We start from the raw sequence: 24,187 nt of genomic DNA, 5'->3' as shown, positions 1-24,187 counted from the left end.
ACTCAAATTTAAGTACTGGATCGGGAACTGAAAAGTTTGAAATCCTAAATGTAAAAGTTGCCTGAGATGTTTTGACCCCACTACTTCAGTCTACTTGCAAATGCGGTCCTTACAATGCTGAATGTCTTCTGATCCAGCTCTTCAGACTCCTCCGCTATGGGAACTGGTTCTCCACTCGCAGTGATGTGGACAGGAGCATCAGACACCACAGACTTCTTGGATCGGTCTTTACTTTCAGGCTTGGAGTCGTTCACCTGGAAAACAGAGGAAACCAAAGCCCAACCATAAAGACAACATGATACTCTTTACAACAGCCACTGTGCTTTCTGCTGCAGGTACTCCTTCTCAGAGAACCATCATTACTTCATTCCTCCCAATTCACTCGGAGATCTCTTGTGACCCTCGAACAGGACCCACCTTTACAGTTGCTAGACTTTTTAATAAAACTTCCTTGCTACTTTGCTAAACAATGACAAATAGGGAATGTCTACTTTGTAATGTTATCTTGTAAGGCATTAAAGCAGTGCTCAAACCAATCCCCCACCTCAACTGCATGCCCACAAAAACATCTAAAGAACTCAGTTACTGAGACTAGTTTGGGCTTTTCCACTTTCTAGGTTCTATACTAGAGTACCAGCCTTTTCTTTCCTTATATCTTTTTCTTTCTAAATAGCTTCTTTTATTTTTCTTTCTCCTTTTTTCAAGATTTGTTTATTTACTATGAATACAATGTTCTGCCTACATGTATGCGTACACACCAGAAGAGGGCACCAGGTCTCGTTATAGATGGCTGTGAGCCATCTATACGATGTGATTACTAGGAGTCTGGAAGGGCAGCCAAAGCTCTTAACTTCTGAGCCACCTACCTCTCCATCCTGTTTTCTTTTTCATCAAATTATTTTCCTATCTTTCTTATCCTTAATCTTTTTTTTCACCTCAAATAATTTTTTCTGCATTCATGTAGGTGGAAGATGTAGCTCCCTTTAATAATGATACATGTAATATTTACTTCTCTCTAAAGTGAGCCAGGCTCATTCAAATTCATAACAAAATTAAAAGAAATGGCTCATTTAGTTATCCTCACGTTCTCCTTCCCTTCCCACATTAGGAGCTGGTGCTCCAGAGGCACACGCACTTTATCCTCGTCCTCGTCAGACTTCTCCGAAGGCAGGGGCGATGAATCACTCTTTACTTCCTCTTTCACTTTGACGGACTTCATGGCTTTGTTCTTTTTAGCTCTTGTTTTTCTTCTCTTTGATCCACCCTAAACATAATTACTTATACTTAATCAATACTGATTTTCTGTTTTAAAAACATCATAAATACTAATCTGAAACCCATATATTCTGAGGCTGTTGGTAATGACCTCTACCAAGTTCAGAGTTAGCACAGGAAATACAACTCTTATATCAAATACAACGTTGTCAAAAGCATGAGAGGAAGAGGAATGAGGTTTTCACTCTCAGACATATTGAGTGGTAATAACACAGTGATAGGAACATTTGTGTATTTCACAGGTAGCTGTTGACATCATGTTCACAGGCAAACATAAGGGTTTGGAAAGATCTGGGGGAGTGAGGGAATCACTCTTGGGCCTGCAGCAATAGATAGGTCAGCAGCCGAGAGTATTTGCTGCTCTTTAAAGAACAGAACCCACATAGCAGTTTACAAGTACATATTAACTCCTGTCCCAGGAATCTGAAACCCTTTCTAGACTCCATGGGCAAACACATGGTACAAAGACATACATGCAAGAAAAATATTCTTACGTGTACAATAAAACTTTTTACAATGTCTTTTTTCATGTGTCTTTATAAAAATCTCTTTTGAAGTGGCTCTTAAAGTTCATGATCCTTAAAAAATTATACATTAAACTTTATAATACTTTGAATAATAAACTATACAGGTCTGGCCTCTCTCCTGTCATAACCAAGTAGAACCACTAAATTAAAGAACAATGCAGCTCTTACATTAACTATGGATAAATAGCACAGCCAAAAACCCCGGAAGAGTGGGCTGCTCTGAACTTAACTTACCGCACCAGAAAGTCTCTGAGCCTCTTTTTTTGCAAGATCTCTGCTAAGGAGTTTGATGAGGTAGTCTGCTCGTGTCTGTAACTGCTTTGCTTGTGGTTTTTTGTCAGGATCATCTGGAAGAATCTGAAAGGCAATGCATTTGCAGGCTGTCTTTCATAGATAACATGGAAAGTGTTGCATTAGTTCACACATTAAAGTTTCTAATATTTCTAATAGTGTAAGAATAGGCCATGTGAGAAACTACAAGAGGGCAGAAAGCTGGGTGCTATCATATAAAATACAGTTGTTGTAAAGATGGACTTAGTGTGTGTGTGGGGGGGGGAGTATGGTGTAAGTACACCGCCCTCATGCACACCAGAAGAGGGCATCAGCTCCCATTTAACAGCTTTAATTTCCTCAGAAGCAAATTTCATTCTTCTGCTTTGTTTGATTTTGAGACAGTTTCACTGTGTAGCCCTGGCTGTCCTGGAACTCCTTCTGTAGACCAATCTGGCCTCCAACTCAAGAGATCAACTTCCCTCTGCCTCCCAAGTGCTGGAAATTAAAGGTGTGTGTCACCACTGCCTGGCTATTCTTCTCTTCTTTACTGAGGGCCAGTCTTACTGCTTATGTTTACCCTTGCTGGCCTCAAACTTGTGCCCTTTCTCTATCTCCAAGTACCAACTAGGACTACCAGTGTTTACCAGCATGTCTGCCTCTTGGGAATAAACCCTATAAGAAAACCTAAAAATCTCTCAATGTAGCTAATGGTGGTAACAGCAAACTCTGGAAATCACAAGCCTAACTGATCTAGATGAACAGGTTAGTGAGATGTGTCAAAACACAGCCTCAAAATACATACACATGAGCACACATACCATGTATGCATGCACGCATGCGCACGTGCGCGCGAGTACACACACACACACACACACACACACACACACACACACACACACACACACACACACACACCCCAAGGCAACAAAAGCTCTCATGCTATAAACACAACAAAAGTCTAAGGTGTCCCCTAAGCACCGAGGAGGCAGGAGGACCCTGGGACTATCTGGCCAGCCAGTCTAACCTAACGGTAAACTTTTCAGACAATGAAAACCCCTATCTTGAAGAGGCAGACATACTTCCTGAAGATGACATCGTTCTGACCTCCACAAAGATGCACAAATGCTCATGTAAGCACAAACAGGTAAACTAGGAAAAAATAGCACAGAGAAATGCTTTCAAAGTTTCCATTTTATGCAAGGAAGGAAGAAAGGAAGAAAGAAAGGAAGAAAAGCTATCTTACAGAGCAGCAAAATAAGTCACCCAATTTTGTAACATTAGTTGATATTTTGAAAATATTTGATTTGCCAGGGCATGGTGAGCCCGTGTCAGGATCAAGAGATCCAACCCGTCATGTCATTCCTTAACATTATAAATTTCTCAGAAAGACTTTTAACTTTAGTGTTTTTACTTTAATAATAAAAAAGCTTTAACCAAATAATTTATACCTGTCTTAATAATAAAATATAATTTAGAAATAAAGCAAAATCATAAGAGATTAAATTCAATACTTCATAAGACCCAAGCTATAAATCATAAATCACAGAATTAGAGTCTTTACTTCCTTATTCTCAATTAAACTTACTTTCAAATTGACTTTTAAGAATGAAGGTTACCTCACAGCCATCAGCAGTGAGAGTCAGAGACACATACCTTGTGTGTCAGGCTGAGGTCTGGGTCCATTTTAATCATTTCCCAGCTGCCATAGCCGTACTCATAGATGCCGACTAACAAATTAGAGTCGTCTTCTTTGCCCCAGTCTATGTCAAAGTGAGCGGCCTTTGTATGGCACGGGATTGTATACCTAGCATTAAAGACAGTAAAAACTTCATGTTAATAATCGTCCAAAAATATGCTTTAATATCTAATAACTGAAACTTTCTATTCCAACATAGTCAGTGTCATAAAATGCAGTGTCTGTTCAGGACAGAATTCCGTGTAATAGTGTGGGGCGGTGAGGACTCACTGCTTCCTGTCCTCCGGGTCTGAGGGAATGGACTTATGCAGAGGTATCAGCTCCTCCTCATGAGCAATGACCAGCTTTGCGTTAACTTGCACTCCTGATATCCGAAATGTTGGCCCCTTCACTTTTCCAAGTCTGCCACCTTGATTTTTAAACAAGAATACAGAAAAACACAACATACATATGTATATATTTGTAAGTATACAAAACACAAAGCACCATGTTATTACTTATGCCAATGTGTAGCACTCTTTTCTAAACTAAGAATAAACCCCTGGCTATCTCTCACACACTACTGATCAAAGCAGATGTGAATTCGGATTCCCTCTGCGGTGTTTTCTAAGTACAGGAGGAGACGACACTAGCAGCGCCTAGATGGGAATGTCACAATGATTTCTTTAGTGCATCAGATCAAGAAGTCTTCCGCAGGTCTTTCCTCACCACATGCATGAGGACATAACTGTGCATGCTCCAGACTACTGCCACATGTCTCTTCTGTCCCTCAGTCATGTCCTCACAGACAGAACAGTAACGCAGAACACATCAGTACACCGAGGAACAGACTCCCTGCCTAACTGCAGCTCTGCCCTCTGCGTGCCCTGCAGGCTAACTGAAGGAATTCACCTGCTCGCTCTGTTCCTGAAGAACTGTCTTTTAAAGCTTTAACGCAACCGTTATGCACCAGTTCTCCTAGTCTTCTGAGGTCTGTTTCTGACTTATCAACCAACTCAGCATCTCGAGCAATCGCATCTAACCTGTAATAAAACAATGATTTTCAGTCAAATATGTTAAATAAAATGTTATTTTTAAAAACTTATATTATTTCAAAGTCCAAGTATATCACTCTTGTTTGCCTTGTAAATTCTAGTTTATATATGTGGACAACTTAGTAGAGAGTCAATTTATCACACTTTCATGAGCATTAATAATGGTAAGGTCTTTATTTCAGAGCAAATGGTAGGCTCCCAGAGATTACATACACCAACCACTAAGTCTGTTTGAATCTGAGTGAAAAAGTGATATATTTGATGACAATTATTAAAAAAAAAAAAAAAAAAAAAAATTCAGGCTGCTCTTCCAGAGGTCCTGAGTTCAATTCCCAGCAACCACATGGTGGCTCACAATCTGTAATGGGATCTGATGCCCTCTTCTGCTCTGTCTGAAGACAGACAGTGTGTATGTGTGTATATATATATATATAAAGTAAATCTTAAATAAATAAATAGGTCCTGAAGTTTGTGTTACCATAGAACCTACAAAGATTAATTATGTATAGTTATTTCCAACATCTAAAATCATCATGCAAATATCACTGCATTGAGCAATCTAGTTCAAAATAAAGAATGTATCTTTATATTGTCAATTTTAATGAGAAAGAAATGAACAAAGTAATTTGAGTCTTTGCTGCTCTGCATTAGTGAGATTACTACTAAAAGATTTTAAAAAGTCAGACATTAGGTTAGTAACTTAGTCCCTCTGTGGACAGATCTGTACTCTTTCTTAAGTAGTTAATGAAAAATAGACAGAAAATAATTACATTACAGCTGTCAAAATGCAATTTAAGGAGTATTTTAATGACATTTATTTAAAATAAGAAAATTCTGGAAACTCAAATCATGCAAATATATTTTTAATAATCAGCAATTAGGTTCCTACTGATTTTTAAAAATGCTTAAAGCAAAATCAATCAAGTAGCTAAACTGGAAACTATGTGAATAATCATGACATTACACATTTCATAACTATATGAGAATAACAAATATTTACCTCTCCAGAGGGCCACCAAATTTCTTATAGCTCTTGATAAACCTAACAAAAAATAAATGTTTGGTTCAAACATGTTTTATACAAATGTTTATATATGTATTATGTATTTTCATATATATATACATATATATACATATGTGTGTGTGTGTGTGCGTGTGTGTGTGCGTGCGTGCGTGTGTGTGTAGTTTGGTTGGTTTAATATTTAAGTGTACTGGGGATGTAGCTCAGTGGTATAGAGCTAGCCAACTATGTGCAAAAGGATCCTGGATTTGATTCCCAACACTGTAAAAACAGAAACAATAATTACAGACAAAGACAGACGGACAGGCACACACACACACACACACACACACCAATCTGTATTCATAATGCATATAAAAATAAGAAAGTATAGTGGTGCATGTCTACAACTTTAGCACTTGGAAGGTGGAGGCAGGGGGATCAGGAGTTCCAGGGCAGCCTGAGCTACTGGAGACCCTATGTCAAAATAATAAAAACCAACCAACCAAACAAACAAACAGAAACTTAATTTAAGGTATTGTTCCCTGATTTAAGAAAAGAAACTAAGCTATAAATTGTCAGGACATTAAGTTACACCAAATGTAACACTGTATCACCCAAGAAGCTAAAGTATCAATATAAATAAAACAATAGAAGCTAATTTTTATTTTAGAAATTACTTTATTATTTTCATAAGACAAAAAAATGTTCAAAGCTACCACAAAAAGAGGAATTGTCTCCAAACAACCAACCATCACACCTCGTCATACCCTACAGCTGACCAAGATTTACTTGAAGGGTTTAATTCAGATGACTATTATACCAACAATATAAAACAAAAATTTTACGTCACAACAAAGCAACTTAAGTGGTTGATGGATGAGGGAAAATATCCAGAAAGCAGAAGATGAAATGCTTCTTCAACTAAAGACAAAGTCCAGCAAATCAGATGGTCATAAAGGTTCCCTTAATGAAAACTAACAATGCACTTAGTTTTCTTGTAGGAACAATGAGGAAGGGCTTTGTCAGGTCTATGATTTAAAGGAAAAGAGTTAAAAATAACTTGAAAGAAACAAACTTCTAAAACATAAAAATGCACAAGCATTTATCAAACTTTATAGGTGAAGCTACTGCCCAACTAAGCTGCTCTCTCTTGCACACTGGGTACTCTGCTCTCTCTTGCACACTGGGTACTCTGCTCTCTCTTGCACACTGGGTACTCTGGGAAGAGGCTGGCTCAGCCTCCGCTCAGGTTTCCCACTTCTACTTGTCTATATCAGAGGTCGTCTTTGTGGTGCTGAGGATGCAACCCAGGATCTTACACAGGCAAATTCTGAGCTCTCCTGCTGAGTTCCATCCCAGCCCCAGGAGTGAATGACTACTTTCAAAAGCACAATTACCTCAATGTTAAACAAGAAAAATATAGAGCTAAATTAATTGCCTACAAAATTAGTAATGCCAGGGAACATCACTATCGTATGAACTGGGCTAACTTGTCCTTTTACTGTTCATAAACATCATGAGAGAAACAGTTTTACTATACAAGTGCTGTAACAATGGTGCAAACATGAGGTGCTACACCTTTGTTCCAAAGTTAGATCCGTATCTAAGCTGAGCACCCCAACTCCTGCACAAACATCTGTTTTACCCTCTAAAGCCTCAATCTAGTTTTCATATTTAGTTTTATGCTCTAAAAACACCAAGTTAAAGAAAACGGTCTGATGCCCTCTTACCGCCTAATCTCTGCATCACTGAATCCTTTAATATTCTCCCTCGGGATGGTGCGTGGTCTCCCACGTTTCTTCGGCCTCTTCCTTTCCGAGACTGAATCACTATCAGATCCTGAGTATCTCCTGCTTCTACTCCGTCTCCCTTCACTTCCATTGAAACTTATCTGGAAAACAAAAAAAAAATATCCTTTAATGCAGGGTAAAGAAGCTTGTATCTTCCAGGAAGACAAACACAGTAGACTACTGTAAAACTTTAAAACATTGGTCCACATATGGAAAACATTCCAAAGCCAAAATTAATCCATCAAATAATAATATAAAATGTAATGGCAAAGGATTACTGAGGCACATATAAGTCAACCAAAAAAAAAAAAAAAAAAAAAAAAAAAAACCACCATCTTTCTGTAAAAATACGATAATAACTACTAAATGGCAACCTAGCATATATGCAAAACTATATTGAGTTCATTTATACTGTAAAAAAAAAAGGAAAGAAACGCAATTTCTCTTAAGACCGATCAACCTGATAAATAGTAAATGAGCCGTAATGGCCACTATGAAATGCTACAAGGACACCGGGTACAATTCTTGCATTTCTGCTGTATATTGAAAACAACAGGTTATTTGGCAATATTTTATCATAAGCATCAAGTCATCATTCTGCGGATCCAGACCTGTCACTTCTAGGCATTGCCTGAGACCAGAGATGTCTCTATGAAGCTACACTGTCCAGTAAAATCCTTCACATAGAGAAAAATAAAGGAGTAGACAATGTAAAATCGACAGGCTGGAATGTGAGAATCTGATGTTCGATCCACGTGACAGAGGCACCGCCAGGCACACCTGTGGAGACGGGTCCTCTCCCTTTTTAGTATTTTTATTCTATATACCATCCTCTGTTGCTTTTCTAAATAAGCTGATCAGATAGATATCTTCAAGGAAAAAAAAAAGTCACAGCTTGCCCATGAATACCTATTTGTAACATTTTATTTTTAATGAACATACCAAAATAAAAACTAAGTCTCTGAAGTTTTCCCAAAATTTACAAAGCCATACTTTTAAATATGCATCAGAACTAAAGTCACAGAACATAAACATCAAAATCGAAGTAAAGTATTTCCAAGAAGAGATAGATATTTGAGCCCTGGCTCATTTGTACTATACAAGCAAGTACAAGGACTAAGCCAGCCACACTTGTAAAGGCCTAGCAAACACAAGAACATCACAGGACACCTAGAGGAAAGCATGCAGGAAACCCCGCCAAAACCTATGCTGGGCATTTAAAAAAGACTCGCAGCTGAATGACTTGGGAAACCTGACCTCCACACCACAAGCCTAAGCAAAGGTAGAAATCAGCTCTTCCAAGACAGGCAGCAAGCCTATGAGAGCTACCATTGACACGGGGAGCAGAGGAGGTGGGGTGGACACACACGCACACACGCACTCACAGGATCACAACAGACAGGAGAAGACTTCGCAGAAGAAAACAAATTCTTTATTCTTGAGTGAATGGCAAAGGACAGAAATACATTTCTTTCTCACTTCAAACGTAGTAATAAGCCCTCCCATAAAAGAGAAAATTCAGTGATTAAGACAATCTTAAAATGCAATATTCTAATGAAAGGAGAAATGAAACCTTGGGGTGTTTTTTTTTTTTTTTTTTTTTTTTTTTTAACACAGTAGAAAAAAATCTCCCCACTAAATTATGGATCAAAGAAGCCAAAGAAAATTTCATCACTGGATGGTAATAGAAAAATAATGCTAATGTCCAACCTCACATCTCAAAGAAATAAAAATAACAAATTAAATCAAAATCTAAAGAAATGATAAAGAACAGAAACAGAAATGAAACAAAAAGCTCATTCTTTGAAAAATAAAGGTAATTAATCTAATCTACCTAGAATGATCGAGAAATGTAGAGGATCTCTTGTGAGCAGTATGAAAGTCTATGGCCAAAGAGCTGAGGCAGGAAATAGAGAATACATCAGAGCTCACAGTGGGGCTGGGGAGATCACCCTCAACACTGAAGGAGACAGTCACAGAAACCTGAGAGGAGGTAACTAGCCATGTGGAAGACAAAAACCAGAATAAACGGGTAATTAAGTTACAAGCTAGTCAGGAAACAAGACAAAGCTTTTGGCCTAAGATTTATTTATATATAATTAGGTCTCATAAAATCATTATTTCAGGAACAAAGACGGCGAGGTTACAAAAAAAAAAAAAAAAGATTTCCAAATTAGGAATAAGTTGGCATGCATTATTAAGACAGTAAAAATGTAAGTTCATTCCTATAAATTCAGAGGGAAAAAAAAAAACCAGATTCCTCAGGAGAAACTATTCTAAAATCTTCCAACAACAAAAATCACAGACCAAGATAATTTTCCTGACAATAATCTCATCAGTTAACGAAGAAAAAATTTCCAGATCTACATAAAATCATCAAGATAGGAGGAAACATTTATCAAAGACATAAAGAGAAACAAGATCACGAATTATTACTATCTGTAAAGCAAACAGTAAGTACTGTGCACACTGACAGGCACCGTGTTCTAAATGCCATCACCTGCTTTGCGCAGTTCCTCATCCTCGGGAGCATGTAGATCTCCTCCAGCTCCCTCTGCCTCTCCTCCTCCTCTAGCCGCCGTCTTTGCTCTTCAGGAATGATGTCCTCCCAGTTCTTTGAATTTCTTTCAGGTTCCAATTCAATGTCATCTTCATCCATATTTGAGAAATTGGCAACCTAATAAATTTCAGAGTCTTAACAAAGGAAGTATAATCTAAACTATTTAAGTCACAAATGGACCACTGAACTGCGTTCTGATGACTAACTAGTTATCTCTTCCTCAGAGCCAACCAACTTTCTTCTACAGTGCCTCCCTCCAGCACCGACTCTGTCCCTTGTTCAGCATTGTTAGTAACAGAACTCAAGAGAGACAGCAAACTAGTAGTTAACAAAATCACCAAGCTGTGAAGTATATTATTAAAATGCTGTACAATCTTTTGAAGGAATTTCTAGTCTATGAACTAGTAAGTGCCAAAGAACATTCCTCCCCTTTCTAAAAGCAGAACCAGAGTGGCTGATAGATTCCTCAGACAACCTGAGGCAAATGACTAGGTTTCTAGACCTTTGCTTCCTTCTTTCCCACTTCCTAAGAACAGACAAACACTAACTTTTGTGAGGACAACTTAATACATTTATAGTCCTAAGATGATATTCAGTCAACAACTCATTAATACTGTCTACCAATACTAATATTTGAATACAAACATAACAATGAAAACTAGAAAATGTATGCCTACTGTTCTTAAGACAGGCTGAAGGTGTTTATTCTCTAATATTAAAATATGCTCAAGCATAGGAGTGCACAGCTGTAATCAACGTGTACAAGGCTGTGTCAGGAAGATAACAAGTTTCAAGCAAGCATGTTTTCCATAAGTCCTTGCCTCAAAAAAAGACAAATAATTTAAAATAGGTATCCTTAATAGGTTGCTAGCCATACTAGTACTAATTCACTGGTGTACAAATAATCCGCATTTTTCTAGTTATTAGTGAGCTGTGATTTTCTTTGCCTCCCCCCAACAAGCAGTAAATCAAATCAAGTACAACATAACCACAGGAAAAACAATTTGCTAGATCAAGCCCAGAGTGGCAGCTTCAGAAATCTTCATTCCATTCTGTCTTGCACTTTCTGGCCCTTCTCCCAGTCTATCCTCCATCCTCCAGAGTGACCGGTTTCTCCGTCCCTGGTATTCACACATTACAGTGGGTACCCATGCCCCATGCAGTGGACTGATGCCCAGTGACCCCTAAGAACTGTTCAGAGACTGACGGAGGAACCTGCTTGTCTTCCTTTGATTATTTGCTTGAGTTAACGGCCTAAGCCATCTCTCTAGCCCAGGAACCTGCTTTTTAAAAAAACAAACATAATCAATTCTCAGCTTCCTCCTGAAGTCATGTGATTCATGCTGTGTCACCCTCAGCAGGCCAGTGACGTGTACATGTGGTGTGACAGCTACTTTAACTTTCTACAGTGTTCTTAGTTATGATAATTCTTCAATTAAATTTTGTTGAAATCTGATCCAATAAAAATCCAGTAGTGAAGGAGGCAGAAAGGGGTGTCCCCAGGGTGTGTGAGTTGTGGCAATACATAGGTGTGATCAGAACATACTGTAGAAATGTATAAACTTTCCAAGGAATAAAAAAAAGCCACTTAAAAACATCAGCCTAGTCTTCAGCCATGGAAATCTGATGAAGTTCACACTCATCCACATATTACCCGGAATTTTCGGGGCATACTGTTTGTTGAGAGTAATTCTGGCTGTAAATTACAAATCCGTCTCACACAACGAATTTAATTGCCAATAAACAATTTGGTCTCACTGATGACGGTTTGACTGAGCACAAACTTCTGAACTGTCTTGTTAGCTCTGTTTGAAGAGAAACATCAGAGGCCTACCTTAAACTGTGAAAGCAGCTCGTCCCCGACAGTCAGCGGGCCAGCCTCATTTTCGTGAGTCTCAGCTCTCTTCAAGATCTCATCTATATCCATTTCCTGTATTGAAGACAGTTTTACTTTAAATATACTTGGACCTTTTCCTTATCTAACATACAACACAGATTCTGACGGAAATGCTGATGACCTGTGGCTCTTGCTCTTCTCCTTCAGGCTCCTTAAAAAGCTCCTCAGCACCAAATTTTAAAATGGCTGATAATTCCTCTTTATTGAAGGGGGTAGAACTGGAAACATGAAAAACAAAAATTCAGTCTTAACAGTAACATTTTCAGACCCTATTCAATACAGTTGCTTTATTAAGTGATGAGGAAGACGTGGGCAAAGTTTTAATCTACCTATTTTAAAACTATGAACCCTGAGACACAGAAATTAAGAGAATTCCTTTGAGTGGTCGATCTGTAGTGGTCAATCAAGGTACCTGTGTGTATGACTCTAACACAAATCAGTCTACCATCAGCCACACTCGGTGCAGTACAGCACGGCAGCCCCTCCCCCGCGCCCACCTTGATGGAGCCGAGCCTGTGTGCAGCACCGTCTTCCCAGTGGTGTCCATTCTTTGAATCACAAGGTGGTCCAAGACCATTTTCTTTTTGGCCCTTTCAAGAATATCTTCTTCAACTGATCCCTTTGTAACCAGTCGATATATATTCACCTGGAAAAGCACGAGAAGCAAGCTGCAGTAATAAGGGTCACTCTCTTGCTAGCCTGGTGTCCAAACAGTAGTGCAAACAGTAGAGACTCCTCCTCTACTAAGGTTTAAAATTGTCAAATGTAAAACAAAAATATAAAAACTAGTAACATGACATCTCTAAAACTAAAAGTTGTGCCATTCAAAAACGATTTCCACCCTTCCTTCATACCCTCCCCACTTTGGCTCTACTTTGTGAGCACACTTTGGATACATTTCTAAAATATAAACAACACACAATGAGAAGTGGACTGAGGCCGGTGCCGCTTGGCTTCAGGAACTGTCCGAGGGGAAAATGAGGTACCAGGTCACATCGCCTTGGCACACCACCACAGCCGAGTCAAAAGGGATTCCATCGCTTAGCTCCCACATAAGGAGTCATGTGACTTGCCCTTCCCTGACCGGCTGTTTTCTTATCAAACTCTACCCCAACTGGAAGCTGATCGTTGATGGTACTGGGTGGTACTCTGTTCTGGATGGCTGTGGAAGGTTAGTCTGTGAGCCACTGACTTAGTGGCTCAGCCCACACCTCCTGCAGAATCCCAAGGCTCAGTCACCTCTGTAGTCTTGGCCACTCCAGCTTCGTGAAAGTGACAATTCCTGTTATTTCTCTGCAATTTCTCTGCTTCTGTGACTCCATATACATTTCTTAGGAAAGTTTATTTGCTTATTTTGTATATAAAAAAACGGGATGATCTTTTTATGTGTATGGATGCTTTGCCTGTATGTATAAATATATATATCTTGGTGCCCACAGAGGCTAGAAGAACAATCCTGGGACTGGTTGTGAGTCTCCATGTGGGTGCTAAGAATAGAACCCAGCAACTCTGGAAGAGCAGCTAGTGCTCTTAAACAGTGAACCATCTTTCTACCTGCAGAAATATTTACTTTTAACTTATAACTTATTTGGTGAAAAAGAAGGAAATAAACTCTGCAAACCTCTGACTATCTTTATATAGGTTCTTTGATGCTCATGTGTTATATTTTTGTAAGTACTTTCTATTAAACTACATAGACAACTGAACTGTATGAACTACTTCCTAAGAGAAGCCACACTGTGAACAAAGCTTTAACTTCCTGTGTCACTGGTCAAAGGGACAGGGCTGCCCTTATTTTGTTCAAATAGCAGCAGACAGTTGTACGAGACCTGTAGGTGTCTGGCTCTTATGTATAGAGAAGCATGTATTCTCCACCTGAATTATCAAAGGCTGATAAAAAACAAAGTTTTTATGCTGAACAGTGACATTCACTTTAGCTACAGTCTGAGCCCTGCAGACCCTGAAATGGCTCCGGCTGCTCACCGGAAGACTGAGTGACTGGATCTCAGTGGCTTCCACATCCCAGTCAGGTTCACAGAGCAGTTTCTATACTGCAAATTTAGAAAAATACAGTAAAACAGTCAAATAACAAATTACCTGTTTCTTCTGCCCAATCCGATGAGCTCTGGCCTGAGCCTGCAGATCATTTTGTGGGTTCCAATCAGAATCGAATATAACAACCGTGTCAGCAGAGGCTAAGTTAATGCCTAAACCCCCAGCTCGGGTAGAAAGCAAAAAGCAGAAATCCTGCAGGGAATTTTAAATATACAAAATTTTAGATCTAAGCTGTGACCAACACAACTCAAAGTCATTTTACAACTATGAACTTAATTATCGATCCTCTTGAATGGAAACAATGCTGGTCTGCGGCTCAAGTGGAAGTTCACATGCCTAGCAGCACAAGGCTCTGGTGCTCAAACACGTAAACAATAGTAACTAATGTGTAAATATCTATGAAGATAAATCAACAAGATCTCAAAACTTAAAGTCAGGTAGTAATAACAAAGACAAAATTCCACATAGTACTTGCTTCAATTAAAACAGGAAGGGTTGGACGTGGCAGTAAGTTTTTTTTCTTAACAAATACAAGTCACACAACAAATTCTAATGATAAAGAGCTAATTTATATTGAAGTAAATTAACTGTAATTATGTTGAAATAATACTGACAGATCAAATTTAACATATAATACAAACCTAAAAGAAAATAAAAGCAGACCAGCACCAACTCTTAAAAACCAAAAACCATAATTTTAAAGGAATTCATACCTCTGACCCCTCAGCATTAAAATGATCTAGGGCTTGTTTCCTCAGCTCCCCTTTGATTGATCCATCTAATCTCTAGAATAAAGCAAATTAAAACACCTCACAAATGACATTCAAGTGTTAACATCTGAAATCACTAAGTCCAGTGTGGTTACTGGGCAACTGCACCAAAACCCCCTGAGAACAAGGAAACTGTGATTACGAAGTCCCAACCCAGACTTTCTGAATCAGACATCTTAGAGCTGGAGTTCAGCAAACACCGAGTAGCTAATGATTCTGACGAGTGCTCAGGTTTGAAATGCATGGTGGCATCTGGTCAAGCATATAACATGTCCAGCAAGCACTACCTGCTTCCATTCCCAGAACTGCTATTAAGAATTCCTGAGCTCATCGTCTCTGAAATATAGTTAGTGAGCATCTAGCATTTCACACTGATGAGTTACTAGTCTGTTTCTTTAAATCTGCTCCATCTTTTACCACAAATCTACCAGCCATTCAGATTCCCTCTCTCGTCCCTCAACTATGCAAGGGTCCCTGTTCCCAGACATCAATACTTTACTGCTGTCAGACAAACTTTCCTAAAAAAGGAAGGGATAATGTATGTTAAAGTCATCATTGTTGAAGTTTATTTTATCTTTAATTATGTGTGCACGTGTGGGTCTATTTGTTCTTGAAGGCCAGCAGAGGGTGTTAGGTCATTGAAACTACAATTGACACGTGCTGGCAACCTAACTCAGATCCTCTGGCGGAGCAGCAAGTGCTTTCACTCTCCAGCCCCAGCACTGACTCTTAATCCTTTAAATCTCCCCTGAGCTTCTTTCTGGAGCATCTTAGGCAGAAGTGGGAGGCTCTTGCTCAAAGCCACCATGAGTAACACCGTTATCTAAAAAGAAGAAAGGGTGGTGATGGAGTGATTTTGTACAATATCTAGCTAGACTGCACCAGCCGCTCAACTCATAACAAAGCACCAAACAGACCAAGCATGGCTGCTGATGCCCTAGTGCCTATGGGAGACAGAAGTAATGTAATCCATGCACACGGTGAGTTCAAGGACAGCCTGAGTTATACAAGAAAGGGAATTTGAGAATTTTACTGATGTTTCATTATTACAAATGTAGTTTTAACTCTAAAAACTTATTTTATCTTTGTTCATATGTATACGTGCACATATGCGTGCAAATTCCCTCAGAAGCCAGAAGAGGGTGTACGGCTCTGTGAAGATGGAGACACAGCTTATTGTGAGCCTCACAGTAAGTATTTGCTTCCATTTTCTATCTCTCCAGGCACCAAATAAATATTTTAAGGAAATAATTTTCAGTGGTTTGAGAAAAGCTTTCTACTAAAAGGAAGTCTAACTAAGCCTGGAAAAAAAAATTGTGTTACTTTTCCATTTAAATACAAATTGTGATTAGTAAAACCTATGTATCATTTATTGTGGCATGGCTTAAGTAAACATAAAAATATTTCCCTCTGGGAAGTAATATAAGAATGAGAAAATGGGAGAGGAGGACTAGAGCCTTCAGATGCATTTCTGTACAGTTTTTCACTTGATAATGTACACAATAGTTTTAAATTTCAAATAATGCTACTTTCCCCTTAAATCACTAAGCATGTTTACTGTGCTGACATCACCGACACATAAAAGGTATAGTATTTCTACTCTGACTACATGTATAGCATAGCACAAGGTAAGCAAGCTTGAGCAGAGCAGAGACTCTGTATGCTAATTCTCGGGGTAATTCTTCCGCCTACGTTAGACATGTATCATGTACTAATAGTGTGCACTGAACGTGTTACATTTGACCTGATAAAAAGGCAAGCCTGGGAACCTGAGTCCAACCCCAAGAGCCCACATGAATCTGGAAGAACTGATTCCACAAGGTTGTTCTCTCCTCCACAAGAGCATCAAGGCACAAACACGCACGTGCACACAAGCGCATACACGCACACACACAGACTCACATGCAGAAACACATACATAGACACAAAACTAATGAAAAAGAAATAAATCATTATTAGGTGTAAAGGGCCGATCTAGGACCTGACTCTGATACGTGAACACTCATGGAGTAGGCTTTGATACCACTGAAGGAATTTCACTATGAACCTAAGTAGACAGGATGTCAGCCTGCCTCTGGGCCCTGCTCAAGTTTTCCTCGGCAAACCACGGGTCAGGCTAACCACAGCCCAAGAGCACTGCGGCCACTCCAGCCTGTGTCCAGGACAGCTTCTCCAACTCATCTTAATTCACACTGCCCTGCACACAAGCACCACCTCAGTCCAGCTTCTGACAGTACACAACATAAAAACACGAGTAAAATAAAATTCAGAGGAAAAAATGAAACTCTTAGAAAAGTGACAAATGATTCTAAGTATGTTTAAGAGACCGCAATTCATATGCAAAATAATCTCAGAAGTAATTCAATAAAATAAGCCCAAGAATATGATGAAACGTAAAAACAAGGAAATGCTTACTTGAAAGGGGAACTGGCGATACTTCAAATATTCTGCAAGTATATCTAACATCCGCACCATCTGAGAAAAAATGAGCACGCGATTGCCTCTTTCTCTTAGGCGAATCAACAGCTTGTCTAGAAGGATTAATTTTCCGCTACTACGGATTAAGTGCTAAGGGAACAACAGAGGACAACTATTACAACGCGGAAGGAGGCAGAGCAGACAGTGCACAGTCCCACTTGATATTGTAGTTGCTGCAACTATTTCCAATAGAGTTCAAGTCTTGCATTGTGCTGAAGAGAGACTTAATGTCTAGGACTTTTCCCATGTGACTCTATATCACAAGTTAGACCCGCCCTCACCATGCATAACTGACTAGACCTTTGCTCTATCATTCTACTTGCTAGCTCTTACACTATTTCTCCAACATAGTCAAAACAAACATACAGTAAAACAAAACAGTAACTAAACAAACAATTCCTTAAAGAGCAAGCAAGCATATTCTTTTTAAATTCCGGGATCCCTGCCCCTCAATGAACTACGATGACTGAATTCTATCCAAGTGTGTCTTCACATCTGAGCTGCCTCTCACAGTAATAGGAGCAGCAGCTATGGGGCAAGCCCTCCGGCTACCATCAACAGTCAGAGTCAGACATATCACAATCTATAACACACTTATACATCTTGTCTAATAAATCGCTTCAACCCACTGACTATAAAAAACATTTATACTTGAAATGTATAAATGTTTATACATTTTATATTTTAAAACTTTTATAAACACAATAATAACAATACCACTATTTAAATGAAACATTAGCCAGAGAACTTCTGATGAATATATTACTATACTATTTTTAAATTAAAAGTGAAATACATATTTTTAGAATTCTGCTTTACCAAAAGAAATAGTTAAAAATTCTTACTTGTAAGGCCTCTTGTTTATTATAGAATTCATTATTATCTGGTGGTTTAATGAGGTAGCAATGGTTACAACATTTCTTTAGCTCCATCATAATGTTCAAAAAGCCTGAGGTACTGCCCTTGGAACCTTTGCTGAGGGCTTTGTAATTCCTAGTTAAAATCCATCTTCGAAAACAAAAATCATAGAAACAACATTCAGAAGATCACCAAGATAAACTCTGAAACTTAACAACAACACTAGGATCAAATCAAAACGTCACCATTCTGAAGCTCATGGTTACATACAGGATGGACTGAACCTCATATGAAAGACTTAAAAAGTAACACCCAACTACATGCAAACTCCCATGCAACTTGAAAAACAATTCGAACCACAAACAATTCTTCTCTTATAAACCTACTTTAATTACCTATTATTAACTCCCTTTCTCATAAATTTACCTTATGAAGAGAACTAAAAGTCCTGAACTATCTAGGAATCCTTTTATCTTGGCTCAGTATCTGCCTCACTTAACTAAGAAGCAAACAGGAGCCATGTCCAATGCTTGATTCTGAAGGATTCCTACCGCCCAAAGCTTATTTACTGCACTCAGGCTGCCTCCTGTGTTTCGGGGGACATACGCTAAAACTTTTTACACAAACTCATGGTAATCTTTCAAGGCTAATTTGGGCCTCGGTCAGGACTGATCACCACCCCACACCCAACCCTGCAGGAGGTACATACAACATTTAAAGCCACATTTTATTATCATAGTAACCCCGAAATAGTACCCAGAAGTTACAAGGGTTATAACTTCTTTCTCCTTTTAACTGTTTCAAATGCTTTTCCATTTTTAAATTTTCCTTTTACACACACAACAAAAAATACTTAATCTTACTCTTTTCCATTATAAAACATTCTCTCCATAAACAAAAACCCAAATCTAAACAAGCACTTGGTCTACAGCAAATAAAAACTGTTCCCTGTTCCCTTATCAATCAAAAGAATTTTAAGGAGGGGCACACACCTACATAATTATCACAGAAAGATCATGTTCATTTCTGATGTAAGCAAAATTTAAAGTTTGAGGTAACATAAAAAAAGCTTTACTGCACAATGACATCAAAAAATGTTAAAGAAAATTATTAGATACATGAAGAAATACGGATGAGAAAAGTGCCTCTGACATGTTTGAAAAGAAGAAATAGAAGAAACTAGAGTACTAATAAACTCAAACTTGATACTTGGGTTTGTTTTTGAGGTAGGGCCAGACCCTACAGTCCAGGTTTGCCTAGAACTCACTAAGCACTCTGGATGGGTTTGTAATCTCAAGTCCTCTGACCACCTCCAGTGTGGAGACCACAGCATGTACCACAACACCCACAATAAACCCACTTGTAAGTGCATGGTACTTACAGATTTCCACCATAAAATTTAACTTTTAAGATTCCAAATATAGATACAATGTATTTCCTTGTACAAGTAAAAATCCGAATAGATGTTAGGACATAGTTTTGGTTTTATCCTTTGAAAAGTTACTGTATAAATTTGACAAAGAACTTATACAAAACATAACTTGTTCGTGTTCTTCAAAAAAAGAGAGAAGGCAGCTAAAATTTTGTCTAAGGTTTCTTTAGCTCTGTCAATTACCAATTGTTGGATGTATCAGGCTGGTTGAAAGGTAAAAAGTATGAATAGGGAATCCATAATGATGTGATAAAAACATGGCTTAGGAGCAGGAGAGATGGCTCACTGGATAAGAGCACTTGCTGCCCTTGAAGACCTCCGTTCAGTTCTCAGTCCCCATGCACAAGTTTACAAGCATCTGCACCCTTGGTTCCAGTGGGTCCCATACTCTGCTCTGGCCTATGTACCAGGTACCAGACATGTACATGGTACATATACACACATGTAAGCAAAGACTATACATATCAAAGTAAGTCCTATAAGCAGTGATTTCACCTTGGTCCAGCACTAAAGCTCCCAGCTAATTAGCCACAGAATAAATAAATTTAAAATTGAATGCAGCGTAAGGACAAGGACAGCTAGCTCTGAACTTATGGTCTCTGTGCATAAGGACAAGGAAGGACAGCCAGCTCTGACTCGTGGTCTCTGTGCAGCTTACTTGTAATATTGCTTCTGTAATGCACTCATTTCCATTCTTAAAATCTGCTCAACCTTGGCAGGAAGAGATTTCTCCACATCTTTCTTAACTCTGCGTAACAGAAATGGTTCAAGCTCCTTGTGGAGGCTTGCATAACCATATTCTCTGCCTTTGCCATGTTCTTCTTCAAAATCTTCCCATGAAGAAAACCTTTAAAACAAATTTGAAATAGTTACTGAAAATAAGCAAAATTGTATATATGAGATAAAATTAGTCACCTCAGTCTCTGGCCCCAAAAGTTCCTCCTGCACACGCACGCACGCGCGCACACACACACACACACACACACACACACACACACACACACACGTGTGAGTATATGACATCTATATGCAGATGAGTGGGCACATACGGTCCAACCTGAACTACAGAGTATATTCAGGGCCATCCTGGGCAACTTAGGGAGACCCTACCTTAAACAAACGTAAAACTGAGGGCAGGAAATGAAGCACATGGCAGACGCTCCCTACAACATGTGATATACTAGGCTCATCCTGCAGAACTGCACCAGAAAGATCAAAGTAAGTTATAAATGATTGTTCTTGAATTAAATTCTTTAAGGATACAACTGTCACTAAACTATTTCTAAAAATTACCATGTAAAGTTCTAGACATACTGAAAAACAATGTTCATGTGACCTATGACTATTTGACTTTCTGGGCTAGTTTCCATTTACAAAATCAGATCACTAGCAGTCCCTGGGTATTGTAACTGCTACTGCATACGCATGGAACACACCCACACATGGAGGCAAGCCACTCATACACATAAAAGGTTTTAATCTATACTTTGAAGATTTGACATTGGAATTAAAAAAATCTAAACTTAGAAATCCAAAATTAATTCCATTAATTCCATTAATGATGTGACCCAACATCATTTAAATCATGAACCTGATTCCCTAAATTTTTTTTCCAACTCAATCTAAGCATATAAAACTGTGATCAAAACCGTCTATCAGATGTTGTCTTACTTTTCTGGCATAATGAAATGCAGCAATGACCAGAGCTCTTTCAGGGAGTTCTGTAGAGGAGTTCCAGTGATTAGGAGACGATGATTAGATTTAAAATCAATTAAAGTTTTATAAAGGAGGGAATCATCATTTTTTAATCGATGTGCTTCATCAACACCGATAAACGCCCAATTCAGACCACCAAGGAATGCCTTAAAATAAATAATTAAAAAAAAGTTAATGTATTTAGAGTAATAAGAATTCAAATTTAACTTTTTCATTTGATTTGAAATTATAATTACTAAAATGAGGTAAATGAAAATCAAAAGCTATCATTTTAATGTAAGCACTGAAGAGGCAGAGGTAGGTAGATCTCTGAGTTCAAGACCACGCTGGTCTGGAGGGGTTCAAAATTACCAGGGTAACCCAGAGAAAACACTTATTGTGAAGAACCAAAACAAACATATTCCTGACTGAACAGGAATTCTCAAATCAAGCAACCTATTATGCAAAATAAAATTTCTTAAATTATTAACTTCACTATTAAAAAATAAAAAATATCAGTCTATGTTAGCTTACACTATGAGCAAAAAAGGACCTATTCAAAATTTTACAGTCTAAATCCAACAAAGGTCTCTTTGAATGTCAACCTGAAATAGGGTCATGCTTCACATACATATGACTTCTACAAAATGCAGGTTTCTAATATATATATTTAGGTCTTGAGACCTGAAATAAAGACACAGGTCTCATTCCACTATTAATAGCTGTGACATTCAACAAGGGTCATTTTAAAAAATGAAAAGTAGAAAACAAAGAAAGGTAAGAAGAGCCAAGGCTACTCTTTAAGTTTGAGATCTGTTCTGACTTAACTGCCTTTCATCCTGACCACAATACACAATACAGAAAAACTGTAAACAGAAAACATTAATACATTAATACATACCTTATCCTTCAACAAAATTTCATATGTTGTTAAAAGTATATTAAATTTTAACCGTTTGGTCTGAGGATGCATCCATTCATGAGTTCTTATCTATTATGAAATTTTAAGGACAAATTTAAGAGAAGCATCAAGCAAATTATATAGTTCTATTTAAACATCTAAAATGAATTAAAAGCCACTTAAGATACACACACAAAAAAAGATGTAATAAAGTTAATAACTTCTTATAGACTCAAACATGGCATGTGAAACTGAAATCTTTTATTTAAAAAACAGAGCAAACCTAATTTTATCACATTCACTAAAGAAAGGTTTGTTATAAAACAAATTAATTCACTTAGTAATATTTATGAATGAAATAATTTGGCATCTAAGCTTCATCTCAACAAACTGCCAGGAGATATATACAAATATATAAAACAAAATTAGCAACCAGTTGAGACTGTCAAACTTGGGAAGGGAATATATGAGTGTTCCCTGCACTCTAAAAACTATTCTCATGAATATTTAAATGTTTCCACAAAAGAAAAAATATTTTATATTTTTACACACACACACACACACACACATGCATATATATATGATATAGAAGAATATGGAGACACACATACACAAAACCCCACACTTATCCTCAAAGATAAATCTGTTATGGAAAAACAACTTACCATGTTTCTGCTGTTAATGTCACCTAAATAAACCACAGCATTCATCTGAGACGCCCATGTCTGAATCTCCCTTTGCCAGGAAGTCAGAGTGGAAAGAGGGACAACTAGAAGAAAAGGTCCGTATAACTGATGTTCGTGAAACAAGTAGTTCAGAAATGAGATCGTCTGTATCGTCTTTCCAAGGCCCATCTCATCAGCAAGGATACAGCTGTTTCCTCTGCAAAGTTAAAAATAAAGCCATGTGTGCAGCAAAGGTGTGAATTCATGAAGAATTGTTTTCATATTATGTCTCCCATTTATATGAAATTGTATACAATGATAAAAGAGGTATTTTATGCAATACACTATTTCTATCAACAACATACAATAAATACAAAATCTCACCAAAAGACATAATCACTAACATTACAGGAAAGGTAAAATGAATACTAAGTAACATTTAAGGCCAAATTTTGCTTTAGTATTTAATATTAAATATTAGTTAATTACAAAGCCAATACCACAGTTTATCTACCAGCAGTGAGTAGACTGTATATCGTAGTAAATAAGGAGTGTCTAGGAAGAACACAGAGGAAAGAAAAGTACAGCTGAACCACAACCTAAGTAGTTGAGGACTTCAGAGCAGGGACGAGGGGAGGCAGGGAAAGGGCAGAGGACCAGGTGGTTACTGGAGAGAACTAGGAAAAGAGGAAATATTTCAGAAGTGTGGACGAGAGCATATACAAGCTTTCCATTTCAATAAAAACATTTAGGAATGGTAATCATCAAACTTTGTAAGAGAAGTCATCCCTGAATTACGCATTTATAAACTCCTTGGGCTTCACTGCTGTTAGATCCCACCGGTGCCCTCCCCCACTGCAGCGTCAGCACACTGTGACAGGGAGGGGGAGGGAGGAAGGCAGACAGAGACTGACAGACTCACTGTCAAGAATCCATTAGATCCTGAAGTCAGGGTAGTAAAAGATGTGAAACCATCCAAAAGACTCAATCTACTCCCTACTGACAATTATGATTTCCATTCTGTCCACTGGATCCACTTACAAGACTTCAGTCATATCTGACATGTTTGGATGAAAGCAGGGAAATGAAGGGAAACACTTCTCTGGTGCCTGCTGCAGATCCTATATCCGACCTGTGGTGTTGCCTGCAGAGCGATCTGCAAGTGAACACTGCTTTGCTGCAGTGTTTTAGCTTGTGGAAAGCTGACAGCTCAATGTGGTTGTGACAGGGGACCGTCACCTGCATAGAAGAGGGAAGCCTCGTCCCAAGGTAAGTAGG

General features: G+C 38.3%; 1 protein-coding gene across 1 annotated transcript in view; it reads right to left on the bottom strand.

Moving 5' to 3' along the window:
* CHD1 (chromodomain helicase DNA binding protein 1) overlaps positions 1-24,187 on the bottom strand; it is a 60,173-nt gene that overhangs the window by 9,504 nt on the left and 26,482 nt on the right. Inside the window, exons 12-31 of the mRNA XM_080941852.1 lie at positions 22,910-23,126; positions 22,245-22,334; positions 21,320-21,510; positions 20,307-20,495; positions 18,204-18,366; positions 17,296-17,448; positions 14,824-14,895; positions 14,153-14,302; positions 12,553-12,701; positions 12,177-12,273; positions 11,993-12,088; positions 10,099-10,275; positions 7,539-7,699; positions 5,806-5,847; positions 4,663-4,793; positions 4,042-4,180; positions 3,729-3,879; positions 2,037-2,159; positions 1,136-1,264; positions 114-254 (exon numbers count right to left, since the gene is read on the bottom strand). Of these exons, the coding sequence (XP_080797978.1) occupies positions 114-254; positions 1,136-1,264; positions 2,037-2,159; positions 3,729-3,879; positions 4,042-4,180; positions 4,663-4,793; positions 5,806-5,847; positions 7,539-7,699; positions 10,099-10,275; positions 11,993-12,088; positions 12,177-12,273; positions 12,553-12,701; positions 14,153-14,302; positions 14,824-14,895; positions 17,296-17,448; positions 18,204-18,366; positions 20,307-20,495; positions 21,320-21,510; positions 22,245-22,334; positions 22,910-23,126 (2,761 nt within the window). The remainder of the gene's footprint in view (positions 1-113; positions 255-1,135; positions 1,265-2,036; positions 2,160-3,728; positions 3,880-4,041; positions 4,181-4,662; positions 4,794-5,805; positions 5,848-7,538; positions 7,700-10,098; positions 10,276-11,992; positions 12,089-12,176; positions 12,274-12,552; positions 12,702-14,152; positions 14,303-14,823; positions 14,896-17,295; positions 17,449-18,203; positions 18,367-20,306; positions 20,496-21,319; positions 21,511-22,244; positions 22,335-22,909; positions 23,127-24,187) is intronic.

This window comes from Micromys minutus (genome assembly GCF_963924665.1).
Source record: "Micromys minutus genome assembly, chromosome: 30".
In the NCBI taxonomy this organism is placed as follows: Eukaryota; Metazoa; Chordata; class Mammalia; order Rodentia; family Muridae; genus Micromys; species Micromys minutus.
Note: the sequence above shows the minus strand (reverse complement) of the source record. Positions and strands in the feature narration are given on the sequence as shown.